This window comes from Centropristis striata, chromosome 6 (genome assembly GCF_030273125.1).
Source record: "Centropristis striata isolate RG_2023a ecotype Rhode Island chromosome 6, C.striata_1.0, whole genome shotgun sequence".
NCBI lineage: Eukaryota > Metazoa > Chordata > Actinopteri > Perciformes > Serranidae > Centropristis > Centropristis striata.
The window spans coordinates 2,234,468-2,252,959 of NC_081522.1; the positions used below are offsets into that span (position 1 = coordinate 2,234,468).

General features: G+C 36.3%; 1 protein-coding gene across 2 annotated transcripts in view; it reads right to left on the bottom strand.

The window, feature by feature from the left end:
* The window catches only part of cpne2 (copine II), a 98,992-nt gene that overhangs the window by 70,345 nt on the left and 10,155 nt on the right, over nucleotides 1–18,492 (bottom strand). For both annotated transcript variants that reach the window (XM_059335105.1, XM_059335106.1), the window contains exon 3: nucleotides 1,157–1,336. In XM_059335105.1, the coding sequence (XP_059191088.1) occupies nucleotides 1,157–1,336 (180 nt within the window). The remainder of the gene's footprint in view (nucleotides 1–1,156; nucleotides 1,337–18,492) is intronic.

Consider the following 18,492-nt stretch of genomic DNA (forward strand, 5'->3'; position numbering starts at 1 on the left):
TTAATTTCTTATTTTAAGTGTTCAACATGCTTATTTCTGGATTTAATATCTTGTCAAGGTAAATTATCTGTCCATGCAGCAAGATCATTTCCCTCAGATTTTGTGTTTTTATCTTGTTTTAGACACTCCTTTTTGCAGTGCATGTTTCATTTTTCAGAATACATACACTGTATATGACCTATAATAATTTATGTCTGACCGTTTAGGAAGGGAGTTGGAAATTATGCAAATACATGGCCAACATGAACATATCTATTTGATCAAATAATGATCTTATAATATTCTCAATAGCTTTAATGGATTCCTTGACCCAGAAAATGTATATTTTGACACCAAGATTGACCTTCTAAGTGGCTTGGAAAATATATTGGTTCTCATAGATTTTATATGGCTGCCATCTCCGATCCGCAAACTTGATGAAATCAGATGGACAGATGAGACACATGGCTTTACACATGTGTGTATCATGCGTCTCTAAGGGTGTCCAACTGACCACTTACTACCTACGTCACTTCCGCTAAAAGATTAAATTGCACATTTATTACGGCGGATAACAACAACAACTCGAGTTGCTAGTTGCTAATAATACCCTCGTAAACAGGCCAATTGCGCTATGAGTTGTCAAGATTCTTCTTCTGCCCAAATCGAGATTAGACATCTGGTTTCACTTGCATCTGTTACGGCCACCTGCCGTTCTTTATTTATTGTATTGTTTCTCTGCATTACTCTGCATTTATGTAAATTCAGCTGTGAGGTTGCCTGGAGTTGGTTGGACCTTCTGGAGCTGAGAGACCGCCTACTTCCTGGTTCTACTGCCTCTACTCGTCTGTGATTGGTGCGGCAGAGATTCCTGCGAGGCAGCCAATCAGAAGTCGGGAAAAATGCTTAAAATGGGTCGCTTGTACTCTTACTTAGAGCAGGTATAGGGCAGAAATGGTAGGAAAAAAACCCATATTATGGCATGTAAAAAATGACCTCTGCAAAAAAAAAGTAATTTGGTAAAATTTTAAAATGCATAAAAATTCTTAAAATGGGTCAATTATAGTCTGTTGATGATGCATGTAGTAGCATAGCTTGAGTCAATACACATTATGGCAGCTTATACCTTATCAAATATAACCAATTTTCATGTGAGAATAAAAAAAGCATTACATACCACTCCCAGTGTACAAATAAATTCCCCCAGGAAGTCGTGTTCGTAGAGCTGTGTGGCACACTTGTCCTCATCGAACATGGCAAAGCGAAGCTTCTGGATCTCCTCAAAGTGGTAGTCCACCTGAAACTTCACTCCAAACACCGGATTCAAGTTGTTCACAGCTGTTTCAGTGCGGCTGAGCTAAAAGACAAGAAACAAGGAGAGGGAAAGACTTAAATAAATAAATAATTTAACTAAAATGCTATTTTATAGACAACCTTTCATCCGTTGGACTTCACTCTTGGTGGATGTATTGATGAGGCCAAAAGGAAGTCCAGAGAGGAGTGAGAACTCTTAAGATTTATTGAAATGGCAATATTGATTAATACAATAGCCAAATGCACAGTATTTGTTAAAGGCTTAATATGAGTCAAAATACTATTCTGAATTAAAAATTGCAGTTCTGCAGAGATGCCCCAGACAACAAATTGTATTCTGCAGACTTAAGAACACATCATTTGGTACAGATCCTCACAAAAATATCACACCATGATTATTTAAATATATTTTCAATGTAAATGACAATGGTGCAAATGAATACTGTGAATCATATTCATTTAATTTCATTTCACCTTTATTTATTCAGGGAGGGCCAATTGAGAGCAAGCTCTCATTTCCAATGGCGCCCTGATTACAGTACAAATACAATTTAACACATTACACTACATATCCATAATAATATATACTCAACAGAAGCACAATAAATTCAATGAGCACATGCACATTCAGAAATCATAAGATTAATAAGAATATCTTTAAAATGATTAAAAGGAATCATATCGCAATTGCAATATCAGTCAAAATGTATTAAAATGACATACACTACTGGTCAAAAGTTTTAGAACCCACCAACTTTTCCAGAATTTAATTGAAAATTATGCAGTTTAATGTCTCAGTGTACTCTGAAATTAATGCACATTTGCAACATTTAAAATTCTTGATTGAGCATGATAGTGTTTTGAAAGTTAAAAAAAGATTCAAAATCACATTTTATGTTGGACTAAAGGACTAAAAAAAGACACAAAATGACCAAAAAAAAGACACAAAATGACTTAAAATGACAAAAAAAGACACCAAAAGACACAAAATAACTTACAAAGACATGAAAATAATTCAAAAATGGACAAAATAGCCCAAGACTCCATAGAGTTAAGTTGTTAACCCATTTCTTGTTCCCTGAAAAAGGCCTACTTGTATAATTCTGAAATGTACATTATCTTTCAGTTTTGGTTAAGCTTACCTTTTTTTATTTACCTCTGGCAGTTCACCACTTACCTTTGTACCCTTTCAAGCTGTTCATTTGACTTGAACTGCTTGAATTTCAATAAAAAACTGGAAAAACTGGGGTATTCTAAAACTTTTGACCGGTAGTGTATTTTGGCCATTTTATAGCTTTATTGATAGACATACTGAGAGTGAGGGGGATGCAGGAAAGGGCTCCGAGCCAGGTTTGTCTGCTTGGGAGAACTAAGCCTCTGTAGTATGCGCTCCACCAGATGTGCCACCAGGATGCCCCTAAAATGACATTTTTATCTTTTACAGATCTTTGGTGAGGCTTCACTAAAAAGACATCCACATGCATTGGGGCGTGTGGATACGACTTCGCCTTTTAACTAAATCTGACAATGTGATATCAAATTGTTTCAGCTAACATGAACACTAGTTCACCGTAGGGCTTATCCTTGTAGAGCCTGATAATGTAATAAATTCACGATTATGTAATGAAAATCTGCACTTGAGTCCATTGAAAATGTAATAAAACCTGATAATGTAATAACTTCCCAATAATGTAATCAAGTGCATTTCCCAATAATGTAATACACTTTTTTTTTTTTTACCAATAATGTAATAAAGTATAACATTAATGGGAGGTTATTACATTATCAGGTTAGCCTTCATTTCGCAAGTCCTGATAATGTAATAATTCCCCAATATTGTAATAATTTAACAGCAGACCACCCATTACTTGGGTTCATGTGGTGATACTGTGTAGGCAACTCTAGCTGATAATGTAATAACTTTCCGATAATGTAATAAAAATCTGCGCTTGAGCCCATTGGAAATGTAATAAAACCTGATAATGTAATAACTTCCCGATAATGTAATAAAGTGCATTTCCCAATAATGTAATACACTTTTTTTTACCAATAATGTAATAAAGTACAACATTAATGGGAGGTTATTACATTATCAGGTTAACCTTCATTTCGCAAGTCCTGATAATGTAATAATTCCCCAATATTGTAATAATTTAACAGCAGACCACCCATTACTTGGGTTCAAGTGGTGATACTGTGTAGCAACTCTAGCTCAAGAGCTCTAGCGCCACCAACAGGTCAAAGTTGAATGTTTATTAACTTTTGACCCGTTCATCCGTTTTTCACCAACAAGGTATCCATGACAACTGAATGATTCAACAGCTTCTTGAAATCTAAAGGTGCTTGGTGTTATACTTTATTACATTATTGGTAAAAAAGTGTATTACATTATTGGGAAATGCACTTTATTACATTATCGGGAAGTTATTACATTATCAGGTTTTATTACATTTTCAATGGACTCAAGTACAGATTTTTATTACATTATCGGGAATTTATTACATTATCAGGTTCTGCAATCCTGGTTGTGAACATATTCAAGATATTTTATATAAATTAATTACAGTAGCCTGCTTATATCATCCCATTATTCTAACATGATGCAGGTTTCTAATTGTGTCAGTGCAGACTTGTGTCTGACTCCTCATCCCACTTCTGTCTCAGACTGTCTGGACTCTACTGCTTTCACACCCTGCTGGAGGTAGTTTCTCGTCACCAGTAATGAAATACATGAGCAACAAGTAACACAATTTTTACTGAACTGCATTACATTGCACAGTGGAGTAATAAAATGTAAAAGCTGGCCAGTAGTTCAAACAACATCCATCATAGCATCAGAACTGCATGAAAAAGTCTCAAGAGTAAAAACTAATAAATCTACACTACTGGTCAAAAGTTTTAGAACACACCAACTTTTTCCAGAATTTAATTGAAAATTATGCAGTTTCTGAAATGAATGCACATTTGCAACATTTAAAATTCTTGATTGAGCATGATAGTGTTTTGAAAGTAAGAAAAGATTCAAAATCACATTTTATGGTGGACTAGAGGACTAAAAAAGACACAAAATGACCAAAAAAAGACACAAAAGGACCAAAAAAAGACACAAAATGACAAAAAAAAGACACAAAAGGACCAAAAAAAGACACAAAATGACAAAAAAAAGACACAAAATTACAAAAAAAAGACACAAAATGACTTACAAAGACATGAAAAGAATTTTAAAAAATGGACAAAATAGCCCAAGACTCCATAGAGTTAAGTTGTTAACCCATTTCTTGTTCCCTGAAAAAGGCCTACTTGTATAATTCTGAAATGTACATTATCTTTCAGTTTTGGTTAAGCTTACCTTTTTTTATTTACCTCTGGCAGTTCACCACTTACCTTTGGACCCTTTCAAGCTGTTCATTTGACTTGAACTGCTTGAATTTCAATAAAAAACTGGAAAAACTGGGGTCTTCTAAAACTTTTGACCGGTAGTGTATATCCTTACGATATTAATACAAGGGGTATTTATTCAGTATTTGTAGGCACATCATTATGAGCAACTGTGTTTTTACTTATTTGTGAAATGAAAACTGCCGGGTGCTTTAGTTCTCCACCGAGGGCTGAAAAACAACACAAATAGTCTACAGACATGCAGCAGCTCAGTGAGGTGATCTGAGCTTTATGCACGCTAAATGTTCACAACTATAACAAAAACATGCAGATGTAAAGCAGGTTTTCATCATTACTCATTAGCATGTTAACATGCTAACAATTGCTAATTAGTTCAAAACAAAAGTACAGCTGGAGCTAATGGAAATGTCCTTAGCTTTGCATGTAATTTGCCATAAGAAAAACTGCGATTTTTGGTCTGAAGTGGGCGCCAGCTAAAAAAATTAGTATCATTAAAATGATTACAATTGTTGAGAACAGCCCAAAATAGCTCTTTAGCTGCTCTCTCCTTAAGCTAACTGCTAACTCTGCTTGTCCCATACAGCAGTAAATACACACTAAAACCAAACCCAAAACCAAGACATTAAAAGATTTTGTAAAGTTGCAGGGTTGTCTGTATTTAATTTCAGCACAGTGAGTCTTCACATAACAGTCATCTTTCTATAAAGCAAGAAGTGTCAGTGTGTGTGTGTGTGTGTTCTTGTACTTCCTACATTGTGAGGACCGGAACGTTTGTAACCAACAGAGTGAGGACATTTTTGCAAAGTGAGGACATTTCGGCCGGTCCTCACTTCTTTAAAGCCTTTTTTGAGATTTAAGACTTTGTTTTAAGGGTTAAAGGTTACATGATTATGATAATTAACTGAAACTGTATTGTGTGGTTACAAAACTAAAATTATCAAGAAAATGTCCTTCGTTTTCGTCTTTGTCAACTTTTTTCATACATAATCAAGATGGATCAGACAAAGGAAATAAAGGCAAAATTCACTGTGACCTCTTTTAATCTCCCACCCAACAAATACCCCATTACAAAAAACTAATACTAACACTAAAACTAATAAAAACTAAACTAAAACTAGCAAACTCACTCTAAAAACTAATTAAAACTAACTGAATTTGAAAACAAAAATTGACAACGAAAATTAAAACCAAAACTAATGAAAAATCCCAAACTATTATAACCTTGCCAGGGAATTAACTATTCCAATGAGGGCCCTCACAAAGATAAAGAAACAAGAATGTGTGTGTGTGTGTGTGTGTGTTTGTGTGTGTCTATCTCTCTGTCCGTTAGTCAGACTGACCTCAGATTTCGTATGTGGCTTGCTCATGGCACGAAGGTGTGCATCCTCGATTTTGAAGATTTTTGAATTCATTTTTCAAAAATATCATTATTTATGTAGGACGTGTTGCAGCATTGCTCTGTTTCTGATTGGACGCCTTTTATTGGAGCTCCGCCCCTTTGTGTGATAGGCCTACACCTGGTCAGTAACACAATTCACTCTGGATTTACACCCTGACTCATCTCATCTGAAGTCTATTTAGCCGACCTATCTTTAGGAGTTTTAAAGTGCGCTACAAGGTTCGATTTTCCAATCATGATCAAATATTTTCCAGCAAATATCAATGTTCAATGTGTATGTGCTGGATGGTGTGGTACCTTATGAAAAGTAAGTGTTTTATGGAGTTGTACACTGTAACACATTTCTGTAAGAAAACAGCCAAACTGTGACAGTAACATACGGTTTTCCATTAAAAAGGTATTAGACTGTAAAAAAAAACCAATGCATTCTGGGCAATATTTGTAAGTAGCTTGCCATTTACCATAAATTATATGATATATATAAATTATATTTTCTAAGTCTCTTCTTGTCCACATTTTTTAATGGCTGTATTTTACTTAACTAACTCATTCATTGTATGGTATATTAAAATGACTGAGGTTACAGTGAAGACAGCGCTTAATTCGTAGTAATTGTCTTTCAGACAGTAATATGCTCTATTTACAAAAAATGACTGCATTGTATACTGCAACAATATTGCAACTAGCTTCAGCACTATACTGTGTTTTAGTCTACTGTAAAAATCAATGAAATGCAGGATTTTAATGTAATTCAGTATGTGGTTTTATCACAGTACCATACTGTAAAGTAAATAACAGTAAAGGAACTGTAAAATTAACAGTATAATGCTGGCAACCCTGCACTGCAAAAAAAGAAAAGTTGTGTGAACTCAAAATTTCAAGGCAACAAACTTCGATAACATTTTAAGTTGGACAATTAAACTAAATATTTTAAGTTTTGTTTTTGAGTTTGCTCAACTCTGAATTTCTCTGGCACGATTGTAACGCCGCTATGAATGTCAGCTAATGTTGTGACCACAATTTTGAGTTAGCATTGATACGCTAATGGCTACTCTTGTAGCTGTAACAAGCAGCGCCGCGAGCATCAGTTAGCCGCTAGCATAAGTTAGCCGCTAGCATCAGTTAGCTGCTAACATCAGTTAGGCGCTAGCATAAGTTAGCCGCTAGCTTTCATAATGACCAAATTTCCCAACAAAGAAATAAGAGTTATCAGAACTATTGTCCCTTGTTGTGAACCCCAACTTAAAGATATAAGTAACAACAACTCACCAACTTGTTTTTGAGCAGACAACTGGCTTCCTTTGTTGTGCTAACTTACATTATTGCCCTAAATGTCAATAATTTATATTTCCAAGTTTTACCAACTTAAATCACTGTTTTAGGCCAAAAAACACAAGTTGGCTTTTTTGCAGTGTGCTGCCAGTATTTTACTGTTAACTTACAAGACAATTGTTTCCAGTGTAGTGTGGCATGTAATGTACAAATACATACTTGCTACGGTCACTGCACTAGTTTGATTAAATGAGAAAATACTATTACTATCTAAGAAGAAAAAAAAAAGAAAGAAAAATAGATTATTAACATTTTCACCCTAAAATTGTCAGCTACTTTTCCCAGGTGGATCCAGCTTTGAGAAGCATCTAAGTGATGATGGCCCCACAAAAAATAGCCCGGACAGCACACAGACAGATCAGAGTGTGTGGGTGTGTGTAAGTGCAGTGTGAGAGTCATGTTATTTGCTCGGAGTCCTCTCAACCCGGTGGTTGGATGACTAATACTCACTGGCCGTGCTACTCTCCACTGTGACTCACCCTGAACACACCACATAGTGTGTTTATCCACCATTAGACAGGGTCAGTGTGCGTCTAGCCTGTCACCACTTCTGATTTTAAGTGAATACAAAAGGCAATTTTGTATGGTCATTGGACAGCTAATGGTAGCCATCAGCACTCTGAGCCTGAATAACATGTGTCCTCCTGCTGATTAACAAGTACTAAACAAAGCACTTTACTTTGTTTGTTGTCATATTCTATTACAGTGTTTGGTGGAGCTAAGTGTTGCTACATTTAAATGAGATCATTTGAACAAGTTCACACACAGAATCAAGTGCTACTATTCAGGTGGATATTTACCACCAGAGCTATTTTAGAGAGCTATTTTAGAGAGCTACTAAGTGTGAAGCAAGGTTATAATAGTTTTGGATTTTTCATTAGTTTTAGTTTTAATTTCGTTGCGAATTTTTGTTTTCAAATTCAGTTAGTTTTAGTTAGTTTTTAGAGTGAGTTTTCTAGTTTTAGTTTAGTTTTTATTTTTTGAAAATGCTTTGTTTTAGTTTAGTTTTTATTAGTTTTAGTGTTAGTTTTTTTTTTTTTGTAATGGGCTATGTGTTGGGTGCCAGATTCAAAGAGGTCATAATAAATTTTGCCTTTATTTCCTTTGGTTTATCATCTCAGCCCCAATAAGGTTATTAACTCTTACAGTTCTGGGTGTTTTGTATTTTGGTTGGAGTGTAAACATCCCAGTCTCAGTAAACATATTCACCATGTGTTGCATGTTGAAATAGAAACACTGAATTATGAATGAAAAAAGTTGACAAAAACGAAAACTAAGGACATTTTCACTATAATTTTAGTTAGTTTTAGTTAGTTTTGTAACCACAAAATACAGTTTCAGTTAGTTATCGTTTTTTTTTAAACTCTAGTTTTTATTTTTATTTCAGTTAACAAAAAAATGTTTTTTCAATTCTAGTTTTCGTTATTTCGTTAGTTTTCGTTAACTATAATAACCTTGGTCTGAATTCACACCTAATCAGGCAAATAAAGTTGAATCAACTTTTGGTGAAACACAACTTGACATCATGCTGCGATGTCTAATCAAGTAACACACTTGGGAGGAAACACCTCGTTCACTGTCTAGAATTGTACGACCCTGATTACAAAAAGTTGTGACGCCATGTAAAGCATGACAATCCGCAGAATGCATCAAATTCAGAATGAGTGAATAACAACTTTCACTATTTTGAGCATTAAATATCTTGTCTTGGTATTGTATGGAATTGAATATACGTAGCCATTTTCCATGGTGTTCTAGATAATAACCAAAATCATTATCAAGAAAACCAAAATGTCCAGATGTCTAATGCTCATAAATTAAATTCTTATCAGCTATTTTTGTTGTTATCATTATATTTGTCCAAACAAATGTACCTTTAGTTGTACCAGGCATTAAAATGAACAATTAATTGAAGAAAACAAGGGTGGTCTAATATTTTGTGAATCATTGCATTTTCACAGCATTCAACTTTTTTAGGAATGGTTGTAACATTCCGATATATATATATATATATATATATATATATATATATATATATCTTCTATTTTCTTCTAAATGGGGCCATTATTTACACTATTAATTGTCTTGAAAAAGATGTTTTACTAGCGTTTGAGACCATAGTGTTGTCCCAAAAATAATTCTGAGGTAATAAATCAAGCGAGAAGTTTTCTCATTTTGTATTGGAATGAATGGACCCAAAAGCTTTTGAAACCTTTCGCCAGCGCCCCCTGCTGGAATTTTTGGTAGAATGCAGCTTCAGGTATTTCCTGGTTTGCCTCCCTGCTCAGACCAGGAGGTTGCCGCCTGAGTCTTACACGCCAAAACTAACATGGTGAAAATGGTAAATATTATAGTACAGATACTCATCAGCGTCAGAGCCCAGCATGGTAACTGTAGTCTGCTTTTCCAAGATCGTAGGCTCAGTCATTCTGACTTATTGAAGGCACTTGGGGAATGAATAATCTTACTCCTCTTTTCACCAACTTCCAATTCATGACCCACGTGTTGTAGTGTAGTGTGTCCGATCAGGACTTGGTTTTGCTGTTTACCGTGTAGCTCTCCTCCTTTCTGTCATCTTCTTTTTTTTATTACTTTGTTCAAATTTATCTGTCCCACAATAGCCAATATCCCTGTCACTGTTGTTTGACATCACATTTACCAGCCGCAACAGTGTGTAGCAGATATTGTTTTCACCTTGTGAGTCTGTGTGTGTGTCATGGCAAAGTGTGGGCGTAGAGACACCTTCTCTAGCCAGAACTACAGAAGTGCTTTTGAGTACTTCGCTGAGTATTTATATGACTGTTTAGATTTTTTTTTAACACAATAGCATCACAAGCGTGCAAGATGCAATCATGAAACTTTAAGTGTGTTTAACTGAGATCAGAATGAAGGCCTTGACTTAGCCCATGACACTTACTCTTGCTTATTCCTGTCTTGTTTCCTGATTTCATCCTTGCTTGTGTTGTATAATCTCTCTAATGCAGTAGTTCTCAACCTTTTTGAGTTGCGACCCCCAATTTAACATGCATGTTGTCCGCGACCCCCGCTCACTGAACAGAATCTCACACGCACAGTTCAGATCACCCTAAAAAGAAACAAAATGACCAAAAAAGACACAAATTGACCACAAAATGATCAAAAAAGACACAAAATGACTAAAAAAGGAAACAAAACTACCAGAAAAGACACAAAATGACCAAAAAAGAAACAAAATTACCAAAAAGACACAAAATGACTAAAAAAAGACAGAAAATTACAAAAAAAAGGAAACAAAATGGCTAAAAAAGACACAAATTGACCACAAAATGATCAAAAAAAGACACAAAAAGACACAATATGACCAAAAAAAAGACAATAAGTTACCAAAAAGACTAAAACGCATTAAAAAAATGAACACTTTAACACAGTGGAGACAGAGCTGACTTCCAAAATGATTTGGCGACCCCCAGAAATCATCTCGCGACCCCAATTGGGGTCCCGACCCCAAGGTTGAGAATAGCTGCTCTAATGTACGTTGCTTTGGATAAAGGCGTCTGCTAAATGACATTGCAGATTGTAGATTGTAGAAGGCAGAGTTCATTGCCATTGCCTGCCTCCCACACACACACACACACACACACACACAGTCACAGTTGGTGTGATGCCACCACAACATCTCTATGAAATTTACTTTTTTCCACATAATTATAAATGCTTTTATCTCAAATATCTTTGTGCCTCTGACTGTACGAATTGCTTTAACTACAGAACTGAGAAGAGGCTTGCTGCAGACCTACTTCAGAGGGAAAAGGGTTTTAACTTGAGCCTGCTAACAGTGCTTAGAGCACTTATCCATCTGTCTGACGCATGGGAGGAGAGCAGGAGGAGGAGTATGGCTGCACTCTGTGGCTTAAAAACTGATAGTGGTGGGGCATCACGGCAGCCCGGCGGTCTCAAGTGCATGTCTCATATTTGTGCCACTGTGGATCTGAACCTGGCTCACCGGGCTATGGAAATGAATCAGACTGTTTTTGCATTTCATCCATTTTCTACTCTGGTTTGTTGTCTGTCGTGGCATGTTTACTATAGAAACCAATAAAAACACACACATGAAACAGGCTCTTTCATCTGAAAAACAAGTACACTGCAAAAAAGCCAACTTGTATTTTTTGGCCTAAAACAGTGATTTAAGTTGGTAAAACTTGGAAATATAAATTATTGACATTTAGCGCAATAATGTAAGTTAGCACAACAAAGGAAGCCAGTTGTCTGCTCAAAAACAAGTTGGTGAGTTGTTGTTACTTATATCTTTAAGTTGGGGTTCACAACAAGGGACAATAGTTCTGATAACTCTTATTTCTTTGTTGTGAAATTCGGTCATTAGCGAAAGCTAGCGGCTAACTGATGCTAGCGGCTAACTGATGCTAGCGGCTAACAGTTAGCCGCTAGCATCAGTTAGCTGCTAGCATCAGCCGCTAGCATCAGTTAGCTGCTAGCATCAGTTAGCCGCTAACTGATGCTAGCGGCGCTGCTTGTTACATCTACAAGAGTAGCCATTAGCGCAGCTGTTCTCAACCTTGGGGTCGGGACCCCAATTGGGGTCGCGAGATGATATCTGGGGGTCGCCAAATCATTTTGGAAGTCAGCTCTGTCTCCACAGTGTTAAAGTGTTAATGTGTTTTCGTCTTTTTTTGGTCATTTTGTGTCTTTCTTTAGTCATTTTGTGTCTTGTTTTTGTCATTTTGTGGTCAATTTGTGTCTTTTTTGGTCATTTTGTTTCCTTTTTGGTCAATTTGTGTCTTTTTTTGGTCATTTTGTCTTTTTTTGGTCATTTTGTGTCTTTTTTTGGTCATTTTGTGTCCTTTTTTGGTCATTTTGTGTCTTTTTTTGGTCATTTTGTGTCTTTTTGGGTCATTTGTTTACTCTTTTTGGTCATTTTGTTTCTTTTTTGGGTGATCTGAACTGTGCGTGTGTGAGTGGGGGTCGCGGACAACATGCATGTTAAATTGGGGGTCGCGACTCAAAAAGGTTGAGGACTACTGCATTAGCGTATCAATGCTAACTCAAAATTGTGGTCACATTGCAGAAGTTAGCAGAAGTAAGGATTAAAAGTTATTACAATGTAAAATTATAAGTTCAAAAATCTGAATTCAGAGTTGAGCAAAATCAAAAACAAAACTGTAAATATTTAGTTTAATTGTCCAACTTAAAATTTTATCGAAGTTTGTTGCCTTGAAATTTTGAGTTCACCCAACTTTTCTTTTTTTGCAGTGTACAATAATAACAATATGAACAGCTGGATTCAACAATCGGTTACTACAGGGTTACAACAAGAATGTCTTGAGACTGTATTCAAACTTGAATAATAAATATCACACAAGCTTTAAGCTGTTTTCACATGGATTCAACGGTAGAGGAAGAAAAGACAACACCTTCTGGACAGCACGGCTATAAAAAACAAACTGTTTGGCAGAACGGCAAAACTAAACACACAATGATATGCTGCTATGGTGACATTGTTGTTTACAAAGAATGGAATAAAATATATTAAATAAAATTATTTAATGAAATTACTCTAAATATGCATGTAGCTTCTTCCACCTATCATATAATTAACTCTTATATATATATATAAGCACCAAAATGTATTTTAATGTGCAATATTCTCAGTGCAATGTTCCATATCCAACTGATGACTGTCTACATTGGTCTACTTCAGATTATGTTTATTTAGTCTATTTTAAGACAAAAAAAACTAACTTTTTCCTAACTGGCATCATAATGCGTGCCATAGAGGGTTAACTTGGGAGGTTAATGCTGTCTACCATTACAATTCATTGCTGGCCTCAAATGATATGCTGGTACCTTTAATCCATCTGAATAAATAACACAAATAATAAATAACTTACTCAATTTGTCATGTTTGCTGCTTGACCTGTTGGTGTGTTTACAACCATTGTTTGTAGCTGGTAATTGATTGTTCATTCTTTGGGGTTGGCTTGTGTTTACAAGAGTTATGCGACTCCTCAAGGGCCTGAACAACATCTCTAATCTATCAGAAACTTTCTAAAGTGTATGTGTGTGACTTTGGGCTGAGTGTGCACACTGCAAAAAAAAAAAAGTTGGGTGAACTCAAAATTTCAAGGCAACAAACTTCGATAAAATTTTAAGTTGGACAATTCAACTAAATATTTAAGTTGCAAGCTTTGTTTTTGAATTTTGAGTTTGCTCAACTCTGAATTTCTCTGGCACGATTGTAACAGTCAGCTAATGTTGTGACCACAATTTTGAGTTAGCATTGATATGCTAATGGCTACTCTTGTAGCTGTAACAAGCAGCGCCGCTAGCATCAGTTAGCCGCTAGCATCAGTTAGCCGCTAGCATCAGTTAGCCGCTAGCTTTCGCTAATGACCGAATTTCACAACAAAGAAATAAGAGTTAGCAGAACTATTGTCCCTTGTTGTGAACCCCAACTTAAAGATATAAGTAACAACAACTCACCAACTTGTTTTTGAGCAGACAACTGGCTTCCTTTGTTGTGCTAACTTACATTATTGCCCTAAATGTCAGTAATTTATATTTCCAAGTTTTACCAACTTAAATCACTGTTCTAGGCCAAAAAATACAAGTTGGCTTTTTTGCAGTGCACATCCATGAGGGATTTATGACTATAATGAGGTTGAGTATAGATTCTTTCTGCTCAATAGCCAAATGCTAGGAGGTTGGATCAATGAGACGAGCCCAAATGGTTTCAAAGACTCAGACATCAGAGAAGTTATTGTTGAAAAGGAATCACTGAGACAAACCTGTGGCACTAAAATGAACACAAAAACAGCAGGTGTTTAGCATCTCAACACTAAAAACAGTATCAACATTCGCCTTATTTTGGGGTGCCGTCTCTTTCGCTGCTAAACGCTGCACCATGCTCACCAGCTGGTCTCTAACTTTGTCTGCTGGCTGTTTGATGCTGCCCAGGTAGCGTTCAATGGATCTATCAGAGCTTTTTCACTGAAAGCAGCTGCTACTGCAGCTGAAATAAGGTTGATGAGAGTGCTGAGAATGAAACAAAACAGTAAAGTCATGAGCATGGAACCAGGACAATGACCTTAAAGATGCTAATTTGCCATTCTGAGCGTCACCCTTCATGTTACTGTACTTTGTGAAATTGTGAATTGATTTGTAAAATTTGTACAACACCTAAAGCAACTTAACAAAGGACACAAACACTGTTCTCGTGATCATTTTGGTGAAGAATTTTCCTTAGTTGCTCCATTAAAATGTGTATAATAAAGCAGAAACACATGGTTGCGAATGAAGTTGGAATCATTTTGTTTTCAGACACAATCCTCTGTTAACTGTGGCTTTGAAGAGATCGATAAATAAAGTTTTGAGAATATATACATTTTATATGTCAAGAGTAAGCCATATTGTCACAATTAGGGCTGCAAAAATGAATCGATATAAACGATAGAATTCGATTATTAAAAGTGTTGGCAACAAATTTCATCGTCTATTCATAGTGTCGCACAATTACAACGCCTCTCGGTAAGTCACAGAGATGTTTGCTTATAGCGAAAAAAAGTTGGGTTTGAGCATGGATCAGAGCACAACGGAGCAAAAACAAAAAAGGAAAGACCACGGGAGAAACGCTTGACAAGCATGACAAGCTAGCGTTAGCTCATTAATAACAGTGGTGAAGAAAAAGAACAATTATGCTGAACTGGAAACAAAAAAATCCTCCAGTTTATCAAACTTTAATGAATGATATAATGAAACATTTGCAGTTAGAAAAACTAAAATTCACCCTGAGAGGTAAGATAGATACCTTTTACACAATATGGCAGCCTTTTATGGATTATTATACTACATATAACCCCATGAAAAATTAACAAATGTAAAGTTTGGAAAACCTGACATCCTCCGAGTTGTATTAAAATATTTAAATCTATTTTATTTGTAAACCTTATTTTTGTTTTGATATTTGATTTGACTCCACCTAGGTTTTTTTGTTTTGTTTTGTTTTTGTTTTTTGTGGGGGTTTTTTTTATTTTATTTTATTGCTTTCATTTTTCTACTATCATTCTGCTCTTTCGTGTTGATTTTAAGCATGAATGAACATTTACATTCTTTATTTTTGTATGTGAACGAAAGAAAAAAAACCCAATAAAGAGAAGTTTGAAAAAAATTAAATAAAATAACAGTGGTGATGCACGGGTCTGATAGTTTGCAAGACTAAAGACACGTTTTTATTCACTCGCCTTTTTGACCCATTAATTTTTCAATCTGTTGTCCTTTTGTTATATTTCCTTGTACAAGAGCACTCTCTTACTGGACACAGAGACTGTGTGTTCATGCTGTTTGTTTGTTTTTTTGTTTTGTTTTTTTCCAGTGCGACTCTGCATGTATGTCTGGGTGTGTTTATGTGTTTGGCTAAACTAGGTATTTTGAATTGTACATATTTTTCTTTTTATATTTATATTTTTATAGACTCTTAAATGTTGCACTTACTGAGAGCACTTTGAATTTCGTTGTACATGTGACAATGACAAATAAAGACCTATTCCTACCTATTCCTAAAAAAAAACACTCGATTTTAACCAGAACTGCCCAGTGTTGCGTTCCACCTCATTTCTATTCCTATTATTACATGTTACGGCTCTCAAAATCGAGCCGGGTCGTGACATTGCTGTGCTGTCTCATATCGGTTAGTGTTGACAAATATATTTGTGTGTGTTTCATTCAAGTTATTTTATAGCACTTGGTCATCTTAAGCTGTGTTTAAATGTGGTGTATGAATTAACTTGCACTTACTACAATATGGTAAATAATGGTAATAATTGCAATGCAAAATGTCTCAAAAGATTGTGTGAAGTGTAGAGAACAACTTCTAACGTTCAAACAAATCCTGCTATCAGTTCTGTTTTTGGAATAAATGGAAATTAATGGGGGTTTTTTTATCCGATTCATTGATTAATCGAAAAAATAATCAACAGATTAATCGACTATTAAAATAATCGTTAGTTGCAGCCCTACGCTGCAAAAAAAGAAAAGTTGGGTGAACTCAAAATTTCAAGGCAACAAACTTCGATAAAATTTTAAGTTGGACAATTAAACTAAATATTTTAAGTTTTGTTTTTGAGTTTGCTCAACTCTGAATTTCTCTGGCACGATTGTAACGCCGCTATGAATGTTAGCTAATGTTGCGACCACAATTTTGAGTTAGCATTGATACGCTAATGGCTAGTCTTGTAGCTGTAACAAGCAGCGCCGCTAGCATCAGTTAGCCGCTAGCATCAGTTAGCCGCTAGCTTTCGCTAATGACCAAATTTCACAACAAAGAAATAAGAGTTATCAGAACTATTGTCCCTTGTTGTGAACCCCAACTTAAAGATATAAGTAACAACAACTCACCAACTTGTTTTTGAGCAGACAACTGGCTTCCTTTGTTGTGCTAACTTACATTATTGCCCTAAATGTCAGTCATTTATATTTCCAAGTTTTACCAAATTAAATCACTGTTTTAGGCCAAAAAATACAAGTTGGCTTTTTTTGCAGTGTAGTCACAATCATTTCCTGGAAAGAGGTTAAAAAATACGTTACTCCAACTTTACAAACGGCCGTGTATAATTGAAAAACATGGTTCAGTCAGTATCACAGATTTTGAAGCAACAAATGACATTACAGGGCTAAATAAGGCTGCACTAAAGATGTGATTTTAAACCCCACTGGTTTTAGCTTCCCTACTGTACGTGCTAAAGCATCACATTGAATGTGAGCTCACACTTGCAGTGTTTCAGGCGTGTATCTGTGTCCATAACACGTGTCCAGATTAGTATGAGGATTTACAGTTCGGAGAGGAAGAAAAAAAATTGTCAAAGCAGACTCTGTAACACCAGTTTTAGTTGCTATCATCATTTTCCATCGTGGTTCTTATCATTCACCACTTTCCTCCATTCTTTTTCTATCATCCTCTTTTCTTTTTCGATCCTCGTGTTAATTTTCCCCTCATCCTCTCTCTTCCTCTTCCTCCACCCTTCTCTCATCTCTCTCTCACACCTCTTCGCTCTCACACGTTTACCCTCTCTCTCTCTCTCTCTCTCTCTCACTCTCTCTCTCTCTCTCTCTCTCTCTCTCTCTTTCCCCCTGATGGACCCAGCTGCTTCTCACACCTCTATCTCACAAGACAGACGAAGATAGACAGAAAGTGAGGCAGGGGGAGACACAGAGGGGAGGACTGGTGACAGAAATTACAAAGAAGAGAGAGAAAACAAAAGCGAACAGGAGGGGGATCAGAGAGAAAGTGAGGAAGAGGAAGAGGAGCGAGAGGAAGAGCGAGCTGTGGATAATATCCGAGAAAAGGTTCAGGCCTCATTTCGCCTCCTCCGTCGTTCCCTCACTCCAGGAGCACTAAGCTTTTGTTTCCCTTTCCGTTGCCATGGTAACCGTTGGCAATTTCACATCAGAGCCACATGCCCTGCTGACCGACAGCTAGCTACAACCCGAGGCACTCGCCTACACACACACACACACAAGCACGAGCGCACACACACACACACACACACACAAGCATGAGCGCGCACACACACACACACACGTACAAAAAAGCCAGTTTGCCCTGTTGACCAGCTGTTCGCTAGAAAAAAAGCCTCGAGGCAGCAGCCTACACACACCAAAACTTCATCACCATGTTCCTCTTCAGCAGCTTCAACTTAGCAATCATGTGTTTATTTTTCCACACCGTGAAAATACTGTATTTCATACATTACGTCACATACTGTGCACGGAATTACAATCAGGGACGAGGCGCCTGAAACAAAAACAGAACACAGAGTACAAACTGGACTCAATGCTGACTGATGCAACGCCACTGAAGGCTCAACTCATTTATACAGAATATATTCTGATTATAGTTTTGATTGAGCTAATTAATTGTTACTAATCCTGCTGTGGACCTTCTTCTTCTATGGTGGTTTATCCTGTGCAGGGTTGGCAGGGACTGGAGTAGCTTTGCACAGCACTGGTATTACAAAAAAATGAGTTTTAGAGGAGTGGAATTTCAAAATAAATGCATATTTTAAAGATGACATTAT